The sequence below is a fragment of the Protopterus annectens genome, chromosome 1.part2, assembly GCF_019279795.1.
Source record: "Protopterus annectens isolate FY-2018-M chromosome 1.part2, PAN1.0, whole genome shotgun sequence".
Lineage (NCBI taxonomy): Eukaryota > Metazoa > Chordata > Ceratodontiformes > Protopteridae > Protopterus > Protopterus annectens.
In genome coordinates, this window is record NC_056727.1 from 227,680,326 (window position 1) to 227,697,859 (window position 17,534).

Here is a 17,534-nt window from a genome sequence, read left to right on the forward strand (position 1 = left end):
CTGCCAGGTAACAGGAAAAGAGGAAGGCCTAAGATAAGGTTTATGGATGTGGTGAGAGAGGACATGCAGGTGGTTGGTGTGACAGAGCAAGATGCAGAGGACAGGAAGAAATGGAAACAGTTGATCTGCTGTGGCGACCCCTAATGGGAGCAGCCGAAAGAAGAAGAAGAAGCTGTTCAAAAATTACTTGTTTGCAATATATATTTGGAGTGTTTGTGTACTAGTTGATTGCAAAGTAATTTACATCTTCAAAATGCAGATTTTATTCCTGACATATAACTGATGAACAGCATTTGAAAGCGTATTTAAAGACACATTATTTTAGGTCTAATATTTTACTTTCTTCTCATTGATGAATCAGTTGCATATACAGAACGTGTTGATTTTAATTTGATTTATAACTGTTTAGAGTTGTTGATTCACAGCTCAGATTCCAGTGTCTTGTAAAACAGTTCACTGTGCAGTGATTTAGATTTTAGGCTTAGCGGATTTATTTTCCCATTTATAAATAGTTGGTGCCATGACATTAAGGGACAATACTCTTGACTGCAATTCTAGATTACCAGGATTTAACAAGTGCCCCACCCCCACCCTAGGATAGCTGTAAATCTCTCAGGCCAAGAAATGTGGACAAAGCCAAAAATAATGGGGATACAAAGACCCCAAAATAGGGGCAGATTTTAAATATCAGTCTTATAATCTTTGAACATTTCTAGAATAACAGACATTGTGTTAGCATGCATTTTGTGAAGGATATGAAGTCTTAAACTCAAATGTATGTCATTATTTTGTGATTTCAGTCCTCAGCGATTTGCCAGAAAATCAAAATTTTTATGAAGAAAAGGCAAAAAATATAAGGGAAAAGCTGAGCATTTTGCAAAATCTAGACAGTTGAGAGATATGCCCCCTCAGGCCCGGAGGAGTCAGCCTGGGACAGGGCAGCAGTTAAGCCACCTATATCAACTCACCACTCTCACAGAACAGGGTGCTGTAGTACTCAGTGAAGACCATGGCCCACAGTGGGAAGGCATTTATAGTGGATTAGGAGACAGGGTTAACTGAGGGATGTTTCACCACATAAGAGTGAGGATACCCTTATTGAGGCCTGTTTTGTGCTCACATCCTAATCACTTAGCACACTAGGAGGCTAGGGCATATACAAGGAAAATCTCTTGTGCAGCATAATTGACATTGCAGTCAGCTTAGCTCCTCTTTGCTTCCAACCCCAAGATCCTTGTACCCCTTCCTACCTCTGTAGTTTTCCTGGAGACTGGCAACTGGTATTCCATGCAGGGTAAAGGTGCCTGTGAGACTAAGAAATCAGGAGGTGCACCAAGCAGCAGATAAGCATCCATCCTGAGCAGGCAAAATAATTTCTAATTTATAGATAGTGTACAAAATTTGAAAAGATTATAAAGCAAAGTCTGCCAGTGAACTGTCCATATCTTTAGCTATGTGTAATTTTTGAAGAGCCTGTTTTCTGTTAAGGCAAGAAGTAACTTTATTCTACAATTATTATTATTATTATTACTTTTTTTTTTCTTTACATTTACTTTTCTGATTTGCCGGCAGCTTGTTGAAGAGGATTGTGTCTATTATTTGCTCATAAGCTTCATGCTGTATTCCAGGGTTTGAGTCCCAGTGTCCATTTCCCTATTGTGTGGCACTGAGCAAATCACTTATATAGACGGTGCTGATTGTTTGCCTCTAAAAAGAGGTGTGCGACTAGTGGACTTACTGATTAGTAAATAAAATAAAAATATTTATTACATTTCTTAACTTCTGGAATGATGGAAAGGTAAACCATTGTGACTGTCTGCTCCTTAAACACTAGGAGTTTGCTTCTGGTTCTTGTTTGTCTGTTATTAATTTCCTCTTAAGTTTGTCAATTAATTAGAATTTGCTGAAAAAAATGAAGGCTCCAGGAATGGAACAGAAAGGACAGAGCAGGGTAAACTGGAAAGAAGACAGGGAGAGAGATGGGTGATGTGTGCAGGACCAGAGTCAGCTGGTTGGCTTAGGAAGTTTTGAGTGGCAGTGGATAAGGGCTGTGAAGGAGAATGGGGAAGGGTCAAAGAACATAGAAGTTAGTTATGACAGAGGTTTAGCTAGTCAGGTGAGGAAGGGTGGGATAGTCAAGGAGGCAACTGGAGGCCAATAGACAGAATGGAGTGGAGCAAGGTAGGAGGAAGAATGTCAGAGATAAAGAGGACATGGGCAGAGGTTGTTAGAGGAGTTTCAGCAAAGGCAAGGAAGAAAGTGGGAGGTACAGCCATGAAAAAGGGATGGAGAAACATGTCAAGCAGTAAGTACCAATGTAAGCAGTAGTGACAAGTGATGTAGGAAAACAAAGCAAAAGATGGTCATACAGGAGTCAAGACCATAAGGAGAGCAGAATAGAAGTGGACTGGGAGGGGCAGTAAGTCAGACAAGAGGGACAGAGTGTGTAAGGGACACAGCACTGGAGATTATTTGTATGAAGGTAACACAATGGGTTAGAAGTGAAATAACTGCAGCACAGGCAGGTTGACATCCAACAGATATTGTAAGGAGGGATGGTGGAACTGCAAGGTGAAGGTTGCAGGTGGGAGGGGTTGTAACATGGGCCAGGACAGGAAGGAAATGAGAGCTACGTAGGGAAAAGAAGAGGATTTTTATGATTGGAGGTTTGGTCGTTAAGTAGATTAAAAGTGGAGAATGTCATATATATATATATATATATATATATATATGTATATATATATATATATATATATATATATATGTATATGTATATGTGTGTGTGTGTGTATATATACACACAAAACACCAAATCCCAAAAGGGACCATAAACTTTCCAAAAAACAAAATCGGGAAGCAAGCGAATTTAAGCTGCACTTTCTTTATTGCACTTCTTCTGGTACCTCAGCTAACAAGCATTCAAGGAATAAAAATGTCATATACACCCAGGTGAAGGTACTGTTAGTCAGAAGTGACTTTGTCACTGTATGTTTTAGAGTGGAAGGATGGATGGCAATGCAAGGACAAATACAATTATGTAGGATTTTATTGGTGGGTCATGATTTTCTGGGGAGAAGATTAACATTGATTAAGTGGATAGGTGGAAATTTTTTGGAAACAACCTATAAGAATGTGTCAGGAGTAGAATAGTCAGGATATGGGCAATGCTTTAAAGAAGAAGCAAAGAAAGAAAAGGCTAGTATTGTTGCACAGAAATATGAGGACAAGTGATTAGGACAAAATACATGGCATGGTAGAAGTGAAAGAGAGGGGAAAGAGGATGGAGGAGGCATAATAAAAGAATGCAAGCACAATGATAAAAAAGGGAAAGAAAAACTTTTTTCAGATACACAGTGGAGAGGAGGAGATGAGAGGAGAAACAGACCCACCAGACTGAGTAAAGATAAAAGGAAGTAATAAATGAAAGGAAACTCTCAGGATGACCACAAAACTCCTAACTCATACAATCCCATGTGGCAATGCCAAATGGACAACAGCCCCAGGTAAGTATAAAAAGTGTTTAATAATGATTAAAAGTTGAGCGCTTTCATTCCTCACCATGGAAACTTCATCAGAACAAAAAAGCACAGTTTAACACATTATATAAATTAGTAAACCCACCTTCCAGTTAAACTCCCTTGTTAAGACCAAGCAATCAAATATCAAATCACACAAAATTTATGAATACTGAAGTTAACCTCAGGACTTTAAATGATTCAGACAGTATAAAATGCATGTCAAACTTCCAGTTGCTTTAACTTCAATATTGCAGTGATGGAACATGCATCGTTTAACCCCGGGAACATGTAGCACTCAACAATAGTTGCCACGTCAGTTCATTTTTGCCCAAAAGTTCATCAACAATATAACCCCTTGGATCATTCACCACCTGTTTAGTGATGGTAAATTTAAAAGAATGCATAAGAAAGTCTGCTATAAGTCTATATAAAGCATTAGTGTTCTTGCATTTCCTAATATCTGGCAGGTGTTCTCTCTCTAAATTTCCTAGATTTTTGCCCACATAAAAAGCTGGGCATGTATTACAGCATGCAATATAAACAACTTGTTTTGAGAAATTCCCATAAATAATGTTAAGTTGTCAATCTCGCCTTCATTCTTGCTGGATGGATTGCTCCGACTCGGCGTATTACTAAAGCTCGAGAGCTATTTTCACTGGCTCGAGGCTATACTATTTCCCATAATGCTAGGCGTCATATACCCAGATCTCGTTTGCCACTTCAGCTACGAGGTTGCGTTTTCTCCGGCTCCAGGTCGTATTTAAAAATTTTTATATCTACAGTTAGTTTTTCTTAGATATTTTTCTCTTTAGTTTATTTAATTACTGTTTTAGAGAGTAGCGACTAGTTTCCCTACCCTTTTCTGGTAGTTTTCCCTCCCCTTTTTCCACGCTTAAGGTGGATGGGCCTAACCCTCCCTTCAGCAGTTAGTACAGTTTTCCCCGTAGTGTGTGTGTGTGTGTGTGTGTGTGGAATTTCTGTCTTCCTTTTACTAGTTAGCTTAACTTAAATTTTTTGTTGAGCGTGTTAGTGTTCTTGTGTAGTTTCTTTGCTTCGACCCTGTGGTATCATGTACAAAGATACCAAGGTATCGGGATTCAAGAAGTGTGACTCGTGCTGTCAGAAGATGTCTCTGACAGATGGTCACACTTCTTGTGTGTACTGTTTGGGCCTTCTGCACCTGCAGGACTCTTGTTCCATCTGTCACGCTTTTAGCCCCAGAGTCCTGCAGGAATGCAGAAATAAGCTCATTCTCAGAGGCTTATTAAAGCCTGAAGGTTCTCCGCCAAAGCCTATCTCCGGAAAACCTTCAAAGCCCGCCAAATCGTCGGCTCCATGTTCGGAGCTGGCACAAAGCGGTCCTCTTTCTGCCTTGTCGGTTCCACCTGGAACCGATTCATCGAGGCTTCAGTCGGCTCCTGCTTTGGTGTCGGAGCCATTCCCAAGCCGAAAACGCTCCAGGTCTCCTTCACTGGAGTCGGTTAGATCGGCTCCGAAGTCTCCCTTGCTGTCGGAGCGGAGCCATAGATCTCACTCCTCCAGTTCTTCCAGGCTCTCGGACCATGACCTCGAGAGGGTAGTCAGCATGCTTTTAAAGTCGCAGGCGCTGGCCCAGTTATTGCATAGCCCGTCTCAACAGACAGGGGCTACCCCAACGCCTGCTCAAGTTCCTCCTCTGACTACTTTGCTGAGTTCGGAGCCGGAGGTCATCGATGTTAGTACCGTTGGGGCGTCGGAACCGATCCCTCCATTATCAGTTCCTTCATCGGCTCCGATCCCTTCATTGGCTCCGTCCTTGGAGGGATCCGGGCGTAGAGACTCCCTCATTGGCTCCGAGGGGGCGAGTGGCATCAGACTCTTGTCCGACCCTGTTCTCCCACTCGGAGCCTCGGCGCAGGTGAGTTCGGCCCCGACATCGGACTCGGAGCCATCCCTCTCGGTGCTGGGAGGAGCTCTCATCTCCTCGGAGCTGGGACCCTCTTCCATGCCTGACAGGGGCGCTGTCTCCCATACCGGCGCCATGGTCGGCCTCGTCGGCCCCTCCCTCCACGGTGCCTGCTTCAGCCCCTGCCTACCCTCCCGAACCCAAGTGCGGAGGGGAGCCCCCTCAGAAGAAGACATGCAGGAAGAAGCATGTCGACTCCCCTGAGTCAGTGACATCTGACACCGAACTGGATGATTCGGAAGGGTCCCCAAGGTCCCCCTCTGAGGATGTCTCCTTTTCTGACATCCTAGAGATCCTTAAACAGAGGGGGAACTGGTCCGCCCTCAATCCTTCCGAGGACGAGTCGGTGTACCTGGATGCGTTTGGTTCTTGCCCTTCCACCTCCTGGGTGTCCCTGCCTTTCGACCCACTCATGGAGGTGGTGGCTAGGAAGGTGTGGATGGCTCCGGATACTATGGAACCAACTCCCCGGAGGCGTACAAAATTTATTACAGCCCCGGCAGACAAGCAGTTTCTGTCTAAGGGCGTCCCCATTGATGCCATGGTGATGGCGGCAGCCACTAAGAAGGAGTTGGCTGACCCTTCAGTACCTGTCCATCCTCCTAATAAGGAATCTAGGACTATGGATAGGTATGGCAAGCGGATGTTTTCTTCAGCGACCTTTGCCACGCGGTCGCTGAATTACTTGTGCCATTTCACCTGTCTTCAGAGAGACCTCCTTAAAGAACTGGGTGATACCTTACAGGACCCAACAGCTGTGGGGTCTCAGGAAAAGATCAACTCCCAGCTGGGGACCCTGAACTCTATTGTCAACTCCTCCATGCAGCTCATTTCTTATGCAGCCGATGGAGCGAGGAGGGCCGCAGGCACGGGCGTTGCTCTAAGGAGACATGCCTGGATGCGGCTTTGCAACTTTGCTGACCCCTTTAAGGCGTCCTTCACTAACACCCCCTTTGATGGTTCTGCCCTGTTTGGACCTCAAGTGAAGGATACATTGACCAGGTGTGAGCAGGAAGGCAAGACTCTCTCTGCCGTGGGAGTCCGTTTTTCCACCCCTTCTAGACCATACCCTAAGGGTCAAAAGGGCAGAAAGATGTGGTTCCGTAAACCCCAGGGAGTACTGCGTGACGCACATGGTGAGCTCCCCTCCAGAGGCAGAGGAGGGAACAATAACAGACACTGCCTAGGGGCAGGGGGGGGTCCGCAAAATCAGGGTAGCAGAGAATCTTTCTCTGACAAACCCTTCCAACACCCCTGAGGAGCTGCCCGACTGTCCACCTTCGGAGGCAGTCGGGGGAAGACTTTCACTGTACCCAGAAGCCTGGCATTCCCTTATGCAAGACAGATGGGTACGGTCGATCATATCTGAGGGTTACAGAATCCCCTTTATCCACACCCCGCAACAACCAAAAGGGCCTCTCCCAGATGTTCCACCCGGTCTGAGAGATCAATCAGCATCAGAAATTTCAAAGCTGCTGTCAAAAAGGGCCATGCAGTCAGTCCCAGCAGACCAACAAGGATCCGGAATCTACTCCAAATTCTTTTTGGTACCAAAAAAGATGGGCGACTGGAGACCTATTTTGGATCTCAGCAGGCTGAACAAGTCTGTTCAAAGAATGAAGTTTCGGATGGTCACGCTACAGTCCATTCTACCCTTTCTGGGTCAGGACAATTGGATGTGCTCTATAGATCTTCAGGATGCGTACTACCATATCAAAATGAACAGGCGCTCCAGAAGGTTTCTCCGCTTCCGGCTGGGAGCCAGTCACTACCAATTCAGAGCCCTGCCCTTTGGCCTCACCTCAGCCCCCAGGGTGTTTACCAAATGCATGGCAGTGGTTGCGGCTCACCTGAGACAACGAGGATTCCAGGTCTTTCCATACTTAGACGACTGGCTCCTTACTGCCACCACCAGGCACCAGCTACTTCAAGCCAGGGATTACGCTGTCTAAACGTGCAAAGCGCTAGGCATATCTATAAACTTCGAAAAGTCTGCCTTGTCGCTCTGTCAGCATATTACCTTCATAGGCACCGTGTTAAACATGGTGGAGTTGTCAGCAAAACTACCCACACAAAGAGTTTCAGACATTCGCAGCCATGTTCAAATCCTACTACAGGAGGACAGGGTCCAAGCCCGATTTGTACTGAAAACACTTGGTCTAATGGCAGCAACAATCACCTTGCTCCCCCTAGCTCGTTTTCATATGCGGCTACTGCAGTGGATGCTTTTTTCCCAATGGTCCTTTCAGCAGCTTCCCATGTCTCACAACATTCTCATCACTCAGTCATGCAAGAGACCTCTCGTGGTGGATGGTCTCGCCTCAGGTGCTCCTGGGCAGACCTGTTGTTCTCCCCCCTTCCGGTTGCCACCGTGACAACGGATGCCTCCCTGATCGGGTGGGGGGGGGGCATTTTCAGGGCAGGACAGTCCAGGGCACATGGCAACCCTTCGAGTGCCACCTGCACATAAATGTCTTGGAGATGAGAGCGGTACTTTTGGCGTTGCAGACCCTTCAGAACTCTCTACCCACCGGGACAATTGCAATTCAGACAGACAATATGTCTGTAGTGTGGTACATTAGCAAGCAGGGCGGAACCAGGTCCTACCCCCTATGTCGGGAAGCGCTCAGACTTTGGCAGTGGGCAGTCTCTTCTCAATGCTTTCTGGTAGCAACGCATATTCCAGGGAAGTCCAACGTCATAGCGGACAGACTGAGCAGGGCCATTCTCATGCCCTAAGAGTGGTCTCTCAACCAGCTAGTAGCAGAACAAATATTCAGAAGGTGGGGTCAGCCTTGCTGCGACCTTTTCGCAACCCCTCAAAACAGCAAGTGTCAGAATTTCTTCACCATCTTTCCTCTTCCGGGTCTCCCTCCCAGAGACGCTCTAGTCCACGATTGGCCCTGGGGTCTCCTATACGCTTTCCCCCTTAATTACTCAATTAGTCCTGAAAGCAACTGCCTTGAGATCCAGGATGATCCTCATTGCCCCTTACTGGCCCCGACAAGTTTGGTTTCCGTTCCTGCAACGTCATCTACTAGAGCAGCCCTGGCATCTGGACCCAGTGCCAGACCTTCTGACCCATCAATCGGGCGGGCTGCACCAATCCCTTCCATCTCTCAACCTCACAGCTTGGTTGCTCCACTTCCAACCCTAGCCAGGCTTCCCTTAATTTCTCAGTCAGTACGTGATATCATCCTTGCCTCTCACAAGTCTAACACCAGAAGTATGTATGCTAGTAAATGGAAGCGTTTCTCCTTTTGGGCAAGGAAAAATCAAGTGGACCCTTTCACAGCTCCTGTCCAAACAGTTCTAGAGTTTCTGACGGAACTTTTCCAAACGGGCTCTTCCTCAGCCACTATCAGGGTCCAGTTGGCGGCTATTGCAAATTTCCACGTTGGCTTGTCAGAGACCAGTATTATGTCCCACAAGCTTTGCAATGCCTTTCTAAAAGGAACCCTATTACTTAGGCCCCCGGTTAAAGACCCTCCTCCACCGTGGGATCTAAATTTGGTACTGTCTTCTTTAATTCTGCCTCCATTTGAGCCAGCTGCCTTCTGCTCGTTAAAACTGCTCTCGTGGAAAACACTTTTCTTGGTAGCTATTACCTCAGCGAGAAGGGTTACGGAACTACAAGCTCTCTCTGTGTGCCCCCCTTATCTTGTTTTTCACAAAGATAGAGTGTCTCTTAGGACTAATCCTTCCTTTTTACCTAAGGTATTCTCTGAAAAAAATCTTAATCAGACTATTGATCTCCCAGTCTTCTTCCCAAATTATACTGATAGAGCTGAGAGAAGACTACATTGTTTAGACATCCACCGTCAACTACGCTTCTATCTTGATAGAACAAAACAGTCAAGAAAATCAGAACAGCTCTTCCTGTCTTATGCGGAAGGAAAGCAAGGCCTTCCAGTTCCTAAAGTAACCTTGTCCAGATGGCTGACCTCTCTTATCACGTTAATCTATCAATTGAGGCATAAGGAGCCCCCTACCAAGCCTAGAGCTAATTCAACTAGAGCATTAGCTTCCTCAGTAGCGTTTCAAGCAAGGTTACCTATGGATTCTATTTGTGCAGCGGCCACATGGGCCTCCCCTCATACCTTCATTTCTCATTACAAACTGGACATCGCCTCCAGAAGTCGGGCTGATTTTGGTTCCACTGTACTCAAGAGTCTGTTCCATTGAGCCACCCAGGACTAAGGTGCTAGGGACACTGTCCCATCCAGCAAGAATGAAGGCGAGATTGACAACTTAACATTGAGAAGTTATGTACTTACCATAACGTTCCATGTTAGTTGTCTTCTTCTCGCCTTCTTTCTTGCGTCCCACCCTCCATCCCCCTTGCCTGGAAAGACCTAGAGTATCTTGTGAGATGTCTTTTGTCACCAGAGTTATCTTCTCAGCTAGCTCTTTTGCTCCCCTTTTGGTAGCCCTTGTAAGAGATATATGTAGAAGAGCTTATTTTTACATATATTAGATAGATTTACTCTTTTCTTGGGTGGGACATGTATGTCCATAGTGTTAGCTATCAAACGAGATCTGGGTATATGACGCCTAGCATTATGGGACATAGTATAGCCTCGAGCCGGTGAAAATAGCTCTCAAGCTTTAGTAATAGGCCGAGTCGGAGCCGAGGTTCGGCTCTGAACCCATCCAGCAAGAAAGAAGGCAAGAAGAAGACAACTAACATGGAACGTTATGGTAAGTACATAACTTCTCATTATATGTTAACAGTTCTTACTGTAACTTGTCTCGTCTCCTACCAGAATATTTGGGCACTGAGAACACCAAACCTTTTTCCTGTTAGTGATAGCAACATTACATTCTAACGATTTTTTAAAAGATGTGTCTTTTTTAGAGTTCCTATTATGTGATCGAACTTCAACAAGTTCGAAGCTTATATGGTCGAAACCATATAGTCGAACTTGCAGACATTCGAACACATTTAAAAAAAAGTGCGGAAAGCAAATATTTCCCTTTACTGCACTGTAGTGCGATCTCAATAGTGGTATATTTAAAGAGCAGAGGGTGTGGGAGCGAAGCCCCCTACGTGGGGGGGGGGCCTGCTTGCAACAGTTAGTTTACTGTTGCATGTTTTTTTTATGTGTTTTGAAACTTCGAACAGACAAGTTCGATATTGTCATGTTCGAAGTTTCAAAACTTTGATCGCATAATAGGAACCCCTTTTTTTTACACAATATCGGGGTCTCTCCCCTATTTTGTTAATTAATTCTTGATCAAATGAAAAAATACTAAATTCTCTTTAAAGCAATTGAAAATAGCTTGGCTGTCTAAATTGTATGTGGTGATAAATAACTTATGCTGATAAGTGCCACAGGATCTCAAAATGTCACTAGTCATGCTGCCCACTTCACCATTATCTGTATGGATATCACCAGGCTTATTATTATCCCCCAAAATGGGGGGTTATAAAAACCTGCTTGTCTTTTAGTTACAACTTCTTCCTTAATCTTTTCTAAAAATACTTTAGGATAGTCTCTCTTGATGAACATATCCAGAACATTGTCGCATTCTTTAAGAAGAACTTGGTTGTCTGTTATCACCTTTGCCATTCTCACGATTTGGTCCTTAACCACAGCCTTTTTCCGATGTGAAGGATGCCAGCTTGTGAAATGACGATATGTGTTAGAGAAATTGGGCTTCCAATAAATATTAGCAAAAAAGACTTATACTTAGAGAAATTAGGCTTCTGATAAATATTAGCAAAAAAAGCCTTATACTCTAAATTCTTAGCTATTTCCACATCTAAATAGGAAATTTTCTCCTTGTTGTAGGACCATGAAAATTTAAAAAATGGTACTGTACTATTAATATAGTTAAATAATATATTGCATGCTATATGTGATGCCCCTGCATTGGCCTAGTAATTAAGGAGCCTCAATCCTCACCACTGGCAACAGTGAGGGATGTATACAATGGGACAATGACAAGTACACACACAGTAAAGTACAATTTCGCTTAACAGCACACAGAGTTCACAGTCAGTCTGGGGCTAGTTTCTCCCTCTTTCTCCAGATCCCCAATAAGACTCCCCACTGGCACAGCTATAGAGTTAAATCCTTAGGCAGGGTTCCAAGCCATTGTGTCCCTGCCCAGGTAACTGACACACACACACACACACACACACACACACACACACACACTTTGAGATTTGATTTATACATAGACACATACCTGGGAAAGGTTGGCACAGGTTCACTAGCTATGCCCCCTTCTGCCCACACCATAAGGTAGTTGTCACTGCCACCAGAACCCGTTATCAGCTACTTTAAGGCCCTTTCTAAAGGGTGACCAATCCTACTGTGTGATAAATACTGTTACTATAAATCTAGATGGTAAGTGTGACCAAGAGCAAGGCTGTTTAGGAGTGGCTTGTGCAGTGTCACCATATACATATGCAAGCACTCTAAGAGCTTAAATATGTCTCACAAATATCAGCCACAAAGATAAGTGCCAATATATTTAATAATAAATAATAAAAGAACAAGACAATAGTCAAGCAACACAGTTACTTCAGAGTTGAGAATCACAGGAAATATTTTAAAACAGCATTGCAGGACAGTCTCAAACAAATACAGAAAACATCTAAACTAATATTCACTATATTCCTATCTATATCTAAGAGATACTGCGCCCTAAATAACTTACTTTACAGAGCAAGGTAAGTGCAGATAATAATGAGTAGATATTCTTGCTAGGTCCGATACAAAATACAAAATGCACACAGTCTCTCTCTCAGAGAGTTCTTAAATTACTATCAAACATTACTGCTGGATCATCTTGGATGACATCACTCTTTGTCACCTGCCTTCATTTCCCAGGCTAGCAGAAACTAACATCTCTGTGTTAAAAATACACATCTCTCAGATGTTTGCAGATCTTGGATGTCGTAAAACAAAAAAACACTTATACATTTTAAACCTAGCAATTATTTCTCTTTCAAGACAATAGAAAAACCTTTAGCTCTAGACATTCTGTCTCCTTCACTGAAACCAAGAGATAACAGAATTTTAAAACAAATTTAACTTATTTTCTTGACGTTTTTCAAGTTAACTCTGTATGTTCCAGCTTCTACTATTAAAACATACATTTGCACAGGTATATAGTTTATATACATTTATGTTCTTTTCCAGTAGGGTACACTGTGGACACATCCTTGAAGCTCAGTACTGTATAAACCATGTTTAACACACACTTCTGCGTGAGTAGTTTAATATACTCATAACATATAGTTCTCTTATATTTGTAAGACAAGCATATGAATCATGTTGATATTCACAAATGACATAATTATTTACAAAATTCCAGATAGCTGGGCTGGCAGTGTCACACTGCAATACATGCCCAGGTTTTTATGTCGCAAAACCTCTAGGAAATTTAAAGAGAGGATTTATAAACACCTGTCAGATATTAGAAAATGCAAGATCACTTATGCTTTATGTAGACACATAGCAGAATTTTCTATGCATTCTTTTAAATTTACCATCATTGAAAAGGTGGTGAATGATCCAAGAGGTTATATCGTTGATGAACATTTAGACAAAAATGAATTGAAGTGGCAGCTATTGTTGAATGCTACATGTCCCCCTGGGTTAAATGATGCATGTTCCATCACTGCAATATTGAAGTTAAAGCAGCTGGAAGTTCGACATATATTTTATACTGTCTGTTTATTTTAAAGTCCTGGGGTTATTTCAGTATTTATGGACTTCATGTGATTTCATTTTTCATTGGTTGGTCTTAACAACTGAGTTTAATTGGAAGCTGGGTTTACGAATTTATATAATGTGTGAGATTTGCTTTAGATTATTTGTTCTGATGACGTTTCTACGGTGAGGAACAAAAGCGCTCATTTTTTTATCATTATTAAACAGTTTTTATACTTGCCCTGTGCCGTTGTCATTTTGGCTATTGCCGCATATGATTGTGTGAATTTAAAGACAGAAGGAAAATTTTGGAAGACTGAGAAGAAGCAGTTGTACCAAAAGAGTGCTTCTCTTCGGTCTTCACAAAGGAAAGCAAGAAGAGGATACCATGCTGGGAGTACAGGGGACAGTCGCTAGACATGAGATGATGGATTCCAGAAGGGAACCAACTGCCATAAGGAATGATGACATACAGAGACCTAATGACCTTCCTTTTAGGGTCCTCTGAAATGTAGTCATTGAGATGGCACATCCCCTGATGGAAATTTTTAACAAATCACTACCTATTGTAGATGCGCCCAATGAATGATGGAAGTGAGAAGCATCCTGGGAACTACATGCTTACTATCATAACAGACGTGGCAGGGAATATTGTGAGAGAATTCTGAGGAAAATACTGGTTGCATTCCTAAAGGATAGCAACCCCTAGAATAATAACCGACTTAGGATGATGGCCAGAAGGAGCTGTCAGTGAGTCTTTATCTCTTTTATGACTGGGTTATAGGATGTAGTACCTACAGATATGGTCTTTCTGGACTTCACCAAGGGTGATCAGAAAACAATTGAGTAAGGGTTTAGGACTGAGACTGGGGATCTGGGTCACAGCATAGTTAAAGAGTACGATAAATAGGATTGTGGTGAGAGGGACAGTTTCAGGAATAAGGACAGTAATGAGTGGAGTATCATAGGGCTCAGTCCTGGGTCCAGTACTCTTCAATGTGCTTGTTCCAAACATAATCTGAGAGAAAAGAGAATATGATAAATGCCTTTGCTGATGACCTAAAAAAGTGGAACAGCACAGGGGAAGGGAAGGCTATAGGAAGGCAGACCAATTAGAAAGATGACAGTTGAGCATCATTTCTGAAACACAAAAGTACTTCACTTGATTGACAGCAATCCTGGTATGATGTGTCATTAAGGAGTGTGGAATTGATGACAAAAGAACAAGAAAATATTGTGGGCCCATCAGGAGCAGAGTAAGAAAGAAGAGCAGCAGCATAAAAACACAATACGGAGGTACATCATCAAGGGGATAGCCCCCCCCCCAGAAGCAAGAGGTAATGCTCCCACTCTACACCCTGGTCAGGCCAAAGTCTGAGTACTCAAGGGAGTTCAGGAGGCTGTAGCAGCATAGAAACATCAGTTAAATAGAAGAGGACAGTTACCAGAAGGGTGTGAGGGTTGGAGGAGAAAGAATATGGTATGACCGCATATTAGATATGCTGAAGCTCTTCTTAGGGGTTGCCAGAAGAGACAGAGGACATAAGATATGAGTGAAAAATATCATGTCATGGACATGCAGCAGGGTCACGTTGTACAGGAAGGATAGGGGATGCACAGGCAGCAGAATGTAGGGATCAACCCTGGATCTAGAAAAGTCACAGATCGTACCCATAGAATGGACTACTGAAATAAGTGATGGAAAGGGAACCCACAACGTCATTAAAAATAGCATGGGATAAAGGGAGAAGTGTGAGAATGAAGGTAGGGATAGAGACATAGAATGTTAAATGTAATGCTGATAAGCGTAGATAACCTTACTGCCTACTGTGATCAAACAAATGTAATGCATTTTATATATATATATATATATATATATATATATATATATATATATACGGATTCATTTCAGAATCTCGAAATTCTAAAACATCGAATTTCATATGACCGAGACCATATGATCGATGTTTCGGAATATCAAAATTCCGAAACAAACTAAAAAAAAACAAACAATTTAAATGTTTCTGTAGTGGGGGGGCAAGCCCCCTGCACCCCCCACACCCCCGCTACTTAAATATTCCAACTCCGAGATTGCACTACAGCGAGGAAAATGGCAATCTCCCATTCTGCGCTATATGCAGATCTCCATTCAAAATGTCGGGATTCCGAAAGTTCGATCATATGATCTTTGCCATATGAAATTCGATCTTTCGGGATTTCGGCATTGTGAAGTGTTCCCATATATAATATATATGTATAAATAAATTATATATATATATATATATATATATATATATATATATATATATTTGTATATAAGTACACATACATGCATATTACACACAAAATTGAACACTCACACACACACATGCACGCACACACAGAGGTTAGTGGTGGCAGAAGTGTTATTCATTAATATTTTTAGCTCTGCAAATCATTTTTATTATATCTGAAATTCTTTGATGTACTGTCAGAGTAAGATTATTTAACTAATGAATAATTTTGTTCTGATTAATTGTACAGGGACCGGACTACAACTGTCGTCAATGTAGAGGGAGATGCTCTAGGGGCTGGGATCCTTCATCATATTAATCAAAAGGAAATGAAGAAAGTACAGCAAAAATCAAGTCATCTGAATGCAGAAGCAATACCCAACTGTAAATCTGAAGCAGAAACATCTCCTCTTGTAGAATATAAAGACTTAGCCTGTACACCAACAAGCGTTACAGATCCTGAATCAAAAGAATCTATTCTGTAAAGAAAGGTTTGGTACAGATAATCATAGCAGAATGATGGTGACTTTATTGACAAGACCAAGAACATCAATAATTTCCTTTTGGTTAAAAAAGAAAATGAACTAATAATTGGTCACTAGCTAAATGTATAGGTTAGCTCTAATTCATAGTGGATTTCAGAGTCTGGCATGATTTTTATAAACAAAAACACAAGCCAAGCTATGACTTCTGAAGATTGCTGTTTGATGAGTACCTGCTTACCCTTGACATTATATAAATTTTTTACGCCAATAAAATTTCCATTTGTGACCATTGCTAGCTGCATGGCTTGGCAATGGTTGTTGACGGCATAAAGAGGTCAGGTTAAGTTGTGCAAGACAACAGACTCTAATTTGCCCACCTGTACTTGTGTTTCAAATAATAAACCCTAAACACAGTGAAGAACTTTCTTTATTGTATAGAAAGATGTAGACCTAGTTTAAGTGGTCAGATTTTACCCCATTCCACTTATTGCTCACCTTGCCTCTGTCCCAGAAAAAAAAAGATTACTTATGGTCAGATCCTGTGGTTCTTTTCCTAGTTTAGAAAATATTTGACACTATCCTTTGGTCACAGCTCCTTTCCTAACTGCATACAATAAAATGAAGGACTTAGCAGGGCTTTGTCCATTAGCTTGTTGCTTAGTTTTCAGCTGTATCATCTTGAATGAATACAGAGTTTCACAGACTAGTCCAGGATATTGTTTTTTCAATGTGTCTGTAGGAATGAATACTGACTAGTCTGCGATATTGGTAAAATTGCATCTCATTTCTCCTTTTTGGGACCAGTTTCTGGGATTGACTTCTGTTGTGACCACACCCTCACCAAAGATACTGTTGCACAACATACGTCCCAGCACAGCACTGGCGTGCACCTTTGTGTGTTGTCCAGTTAATTTATGCTACACAATATAAGCAGAGGTTATGCTCACCCTACAGAACACACAATTCACAAAGAATGATTGTTTAGCATAGAGTTTGAGACTCAGCCTTTAGATACCATCACATCATTATTGACTACCCATTACACTCCTGTTTCACGATAATTATTGACTTAAAATTCAGTGCTGCCTTAACAGATCGTATCCTGTCAGTCTGTCTCACATTATTGTCTTTCTATTTTACCAACATTTATGGAAAGTGAGGACTGAGATCCTTGTGGTGAAATTTATTTAGTAATTAATCTCACTGGATGAGGGTTGTTTACTTTGAAATAATGTGTAGAGTATCTTGAATTATAGTAGCTACACGTATGATTTTTTTCTGTTAATGAACAATGTTTGTCCTAAACTTGTTTCTGTTTACTTTCTATGCAAATCATCTTGCTTTGCTGAAGACTAAAGCTAGATTCAATAAACTAAAACCCTGTCAAAAACCTGTTGGTGAAATGTTTATGCAGCTATACAGAGGCATAGTGTATTCACTGAATTATAAATCACTTTATGCTTTTATAAGTGCATAACATTTATTGAAGAAAATACAGTGTGAATCAAGATTTGCTAACAGCTGTGATATGTATGACTTAATGCTTTGCTTGAATTTACAATTAAATACTTGTAGTTAAAGACAAAATATAACTGAAAAATCACATGGGGTTTATAAGATGAACACAGTGAAAGCTAAAGCAAAGT

The 17,534-nt window shown here is 42.1% G+C and overlaps 1 protein-coding gene across 1 annotated transcript in view; it reads left to right on the forward strand.

Annotated features, from left to right (window-relative positions):
- Positions 1–17,278, forward strand: part of SLC1A4 (solute carrier family 1 member 4) — a 1,171,557-nt gene extending 1,154,279 nt beyond the window's left edge. The window contains 1 exon segment of the mRNA XM_044055695.1: positions 15,654–17,278. Coding sequence (XP_043911630.1) covers positions 15,654–15,888 — 235 coding nt within the window. The 3' untranslated portion in view covers positions 15,889–17,278.
- Positions 17,279–17,534: the final 256 nt, after the last annotated feature.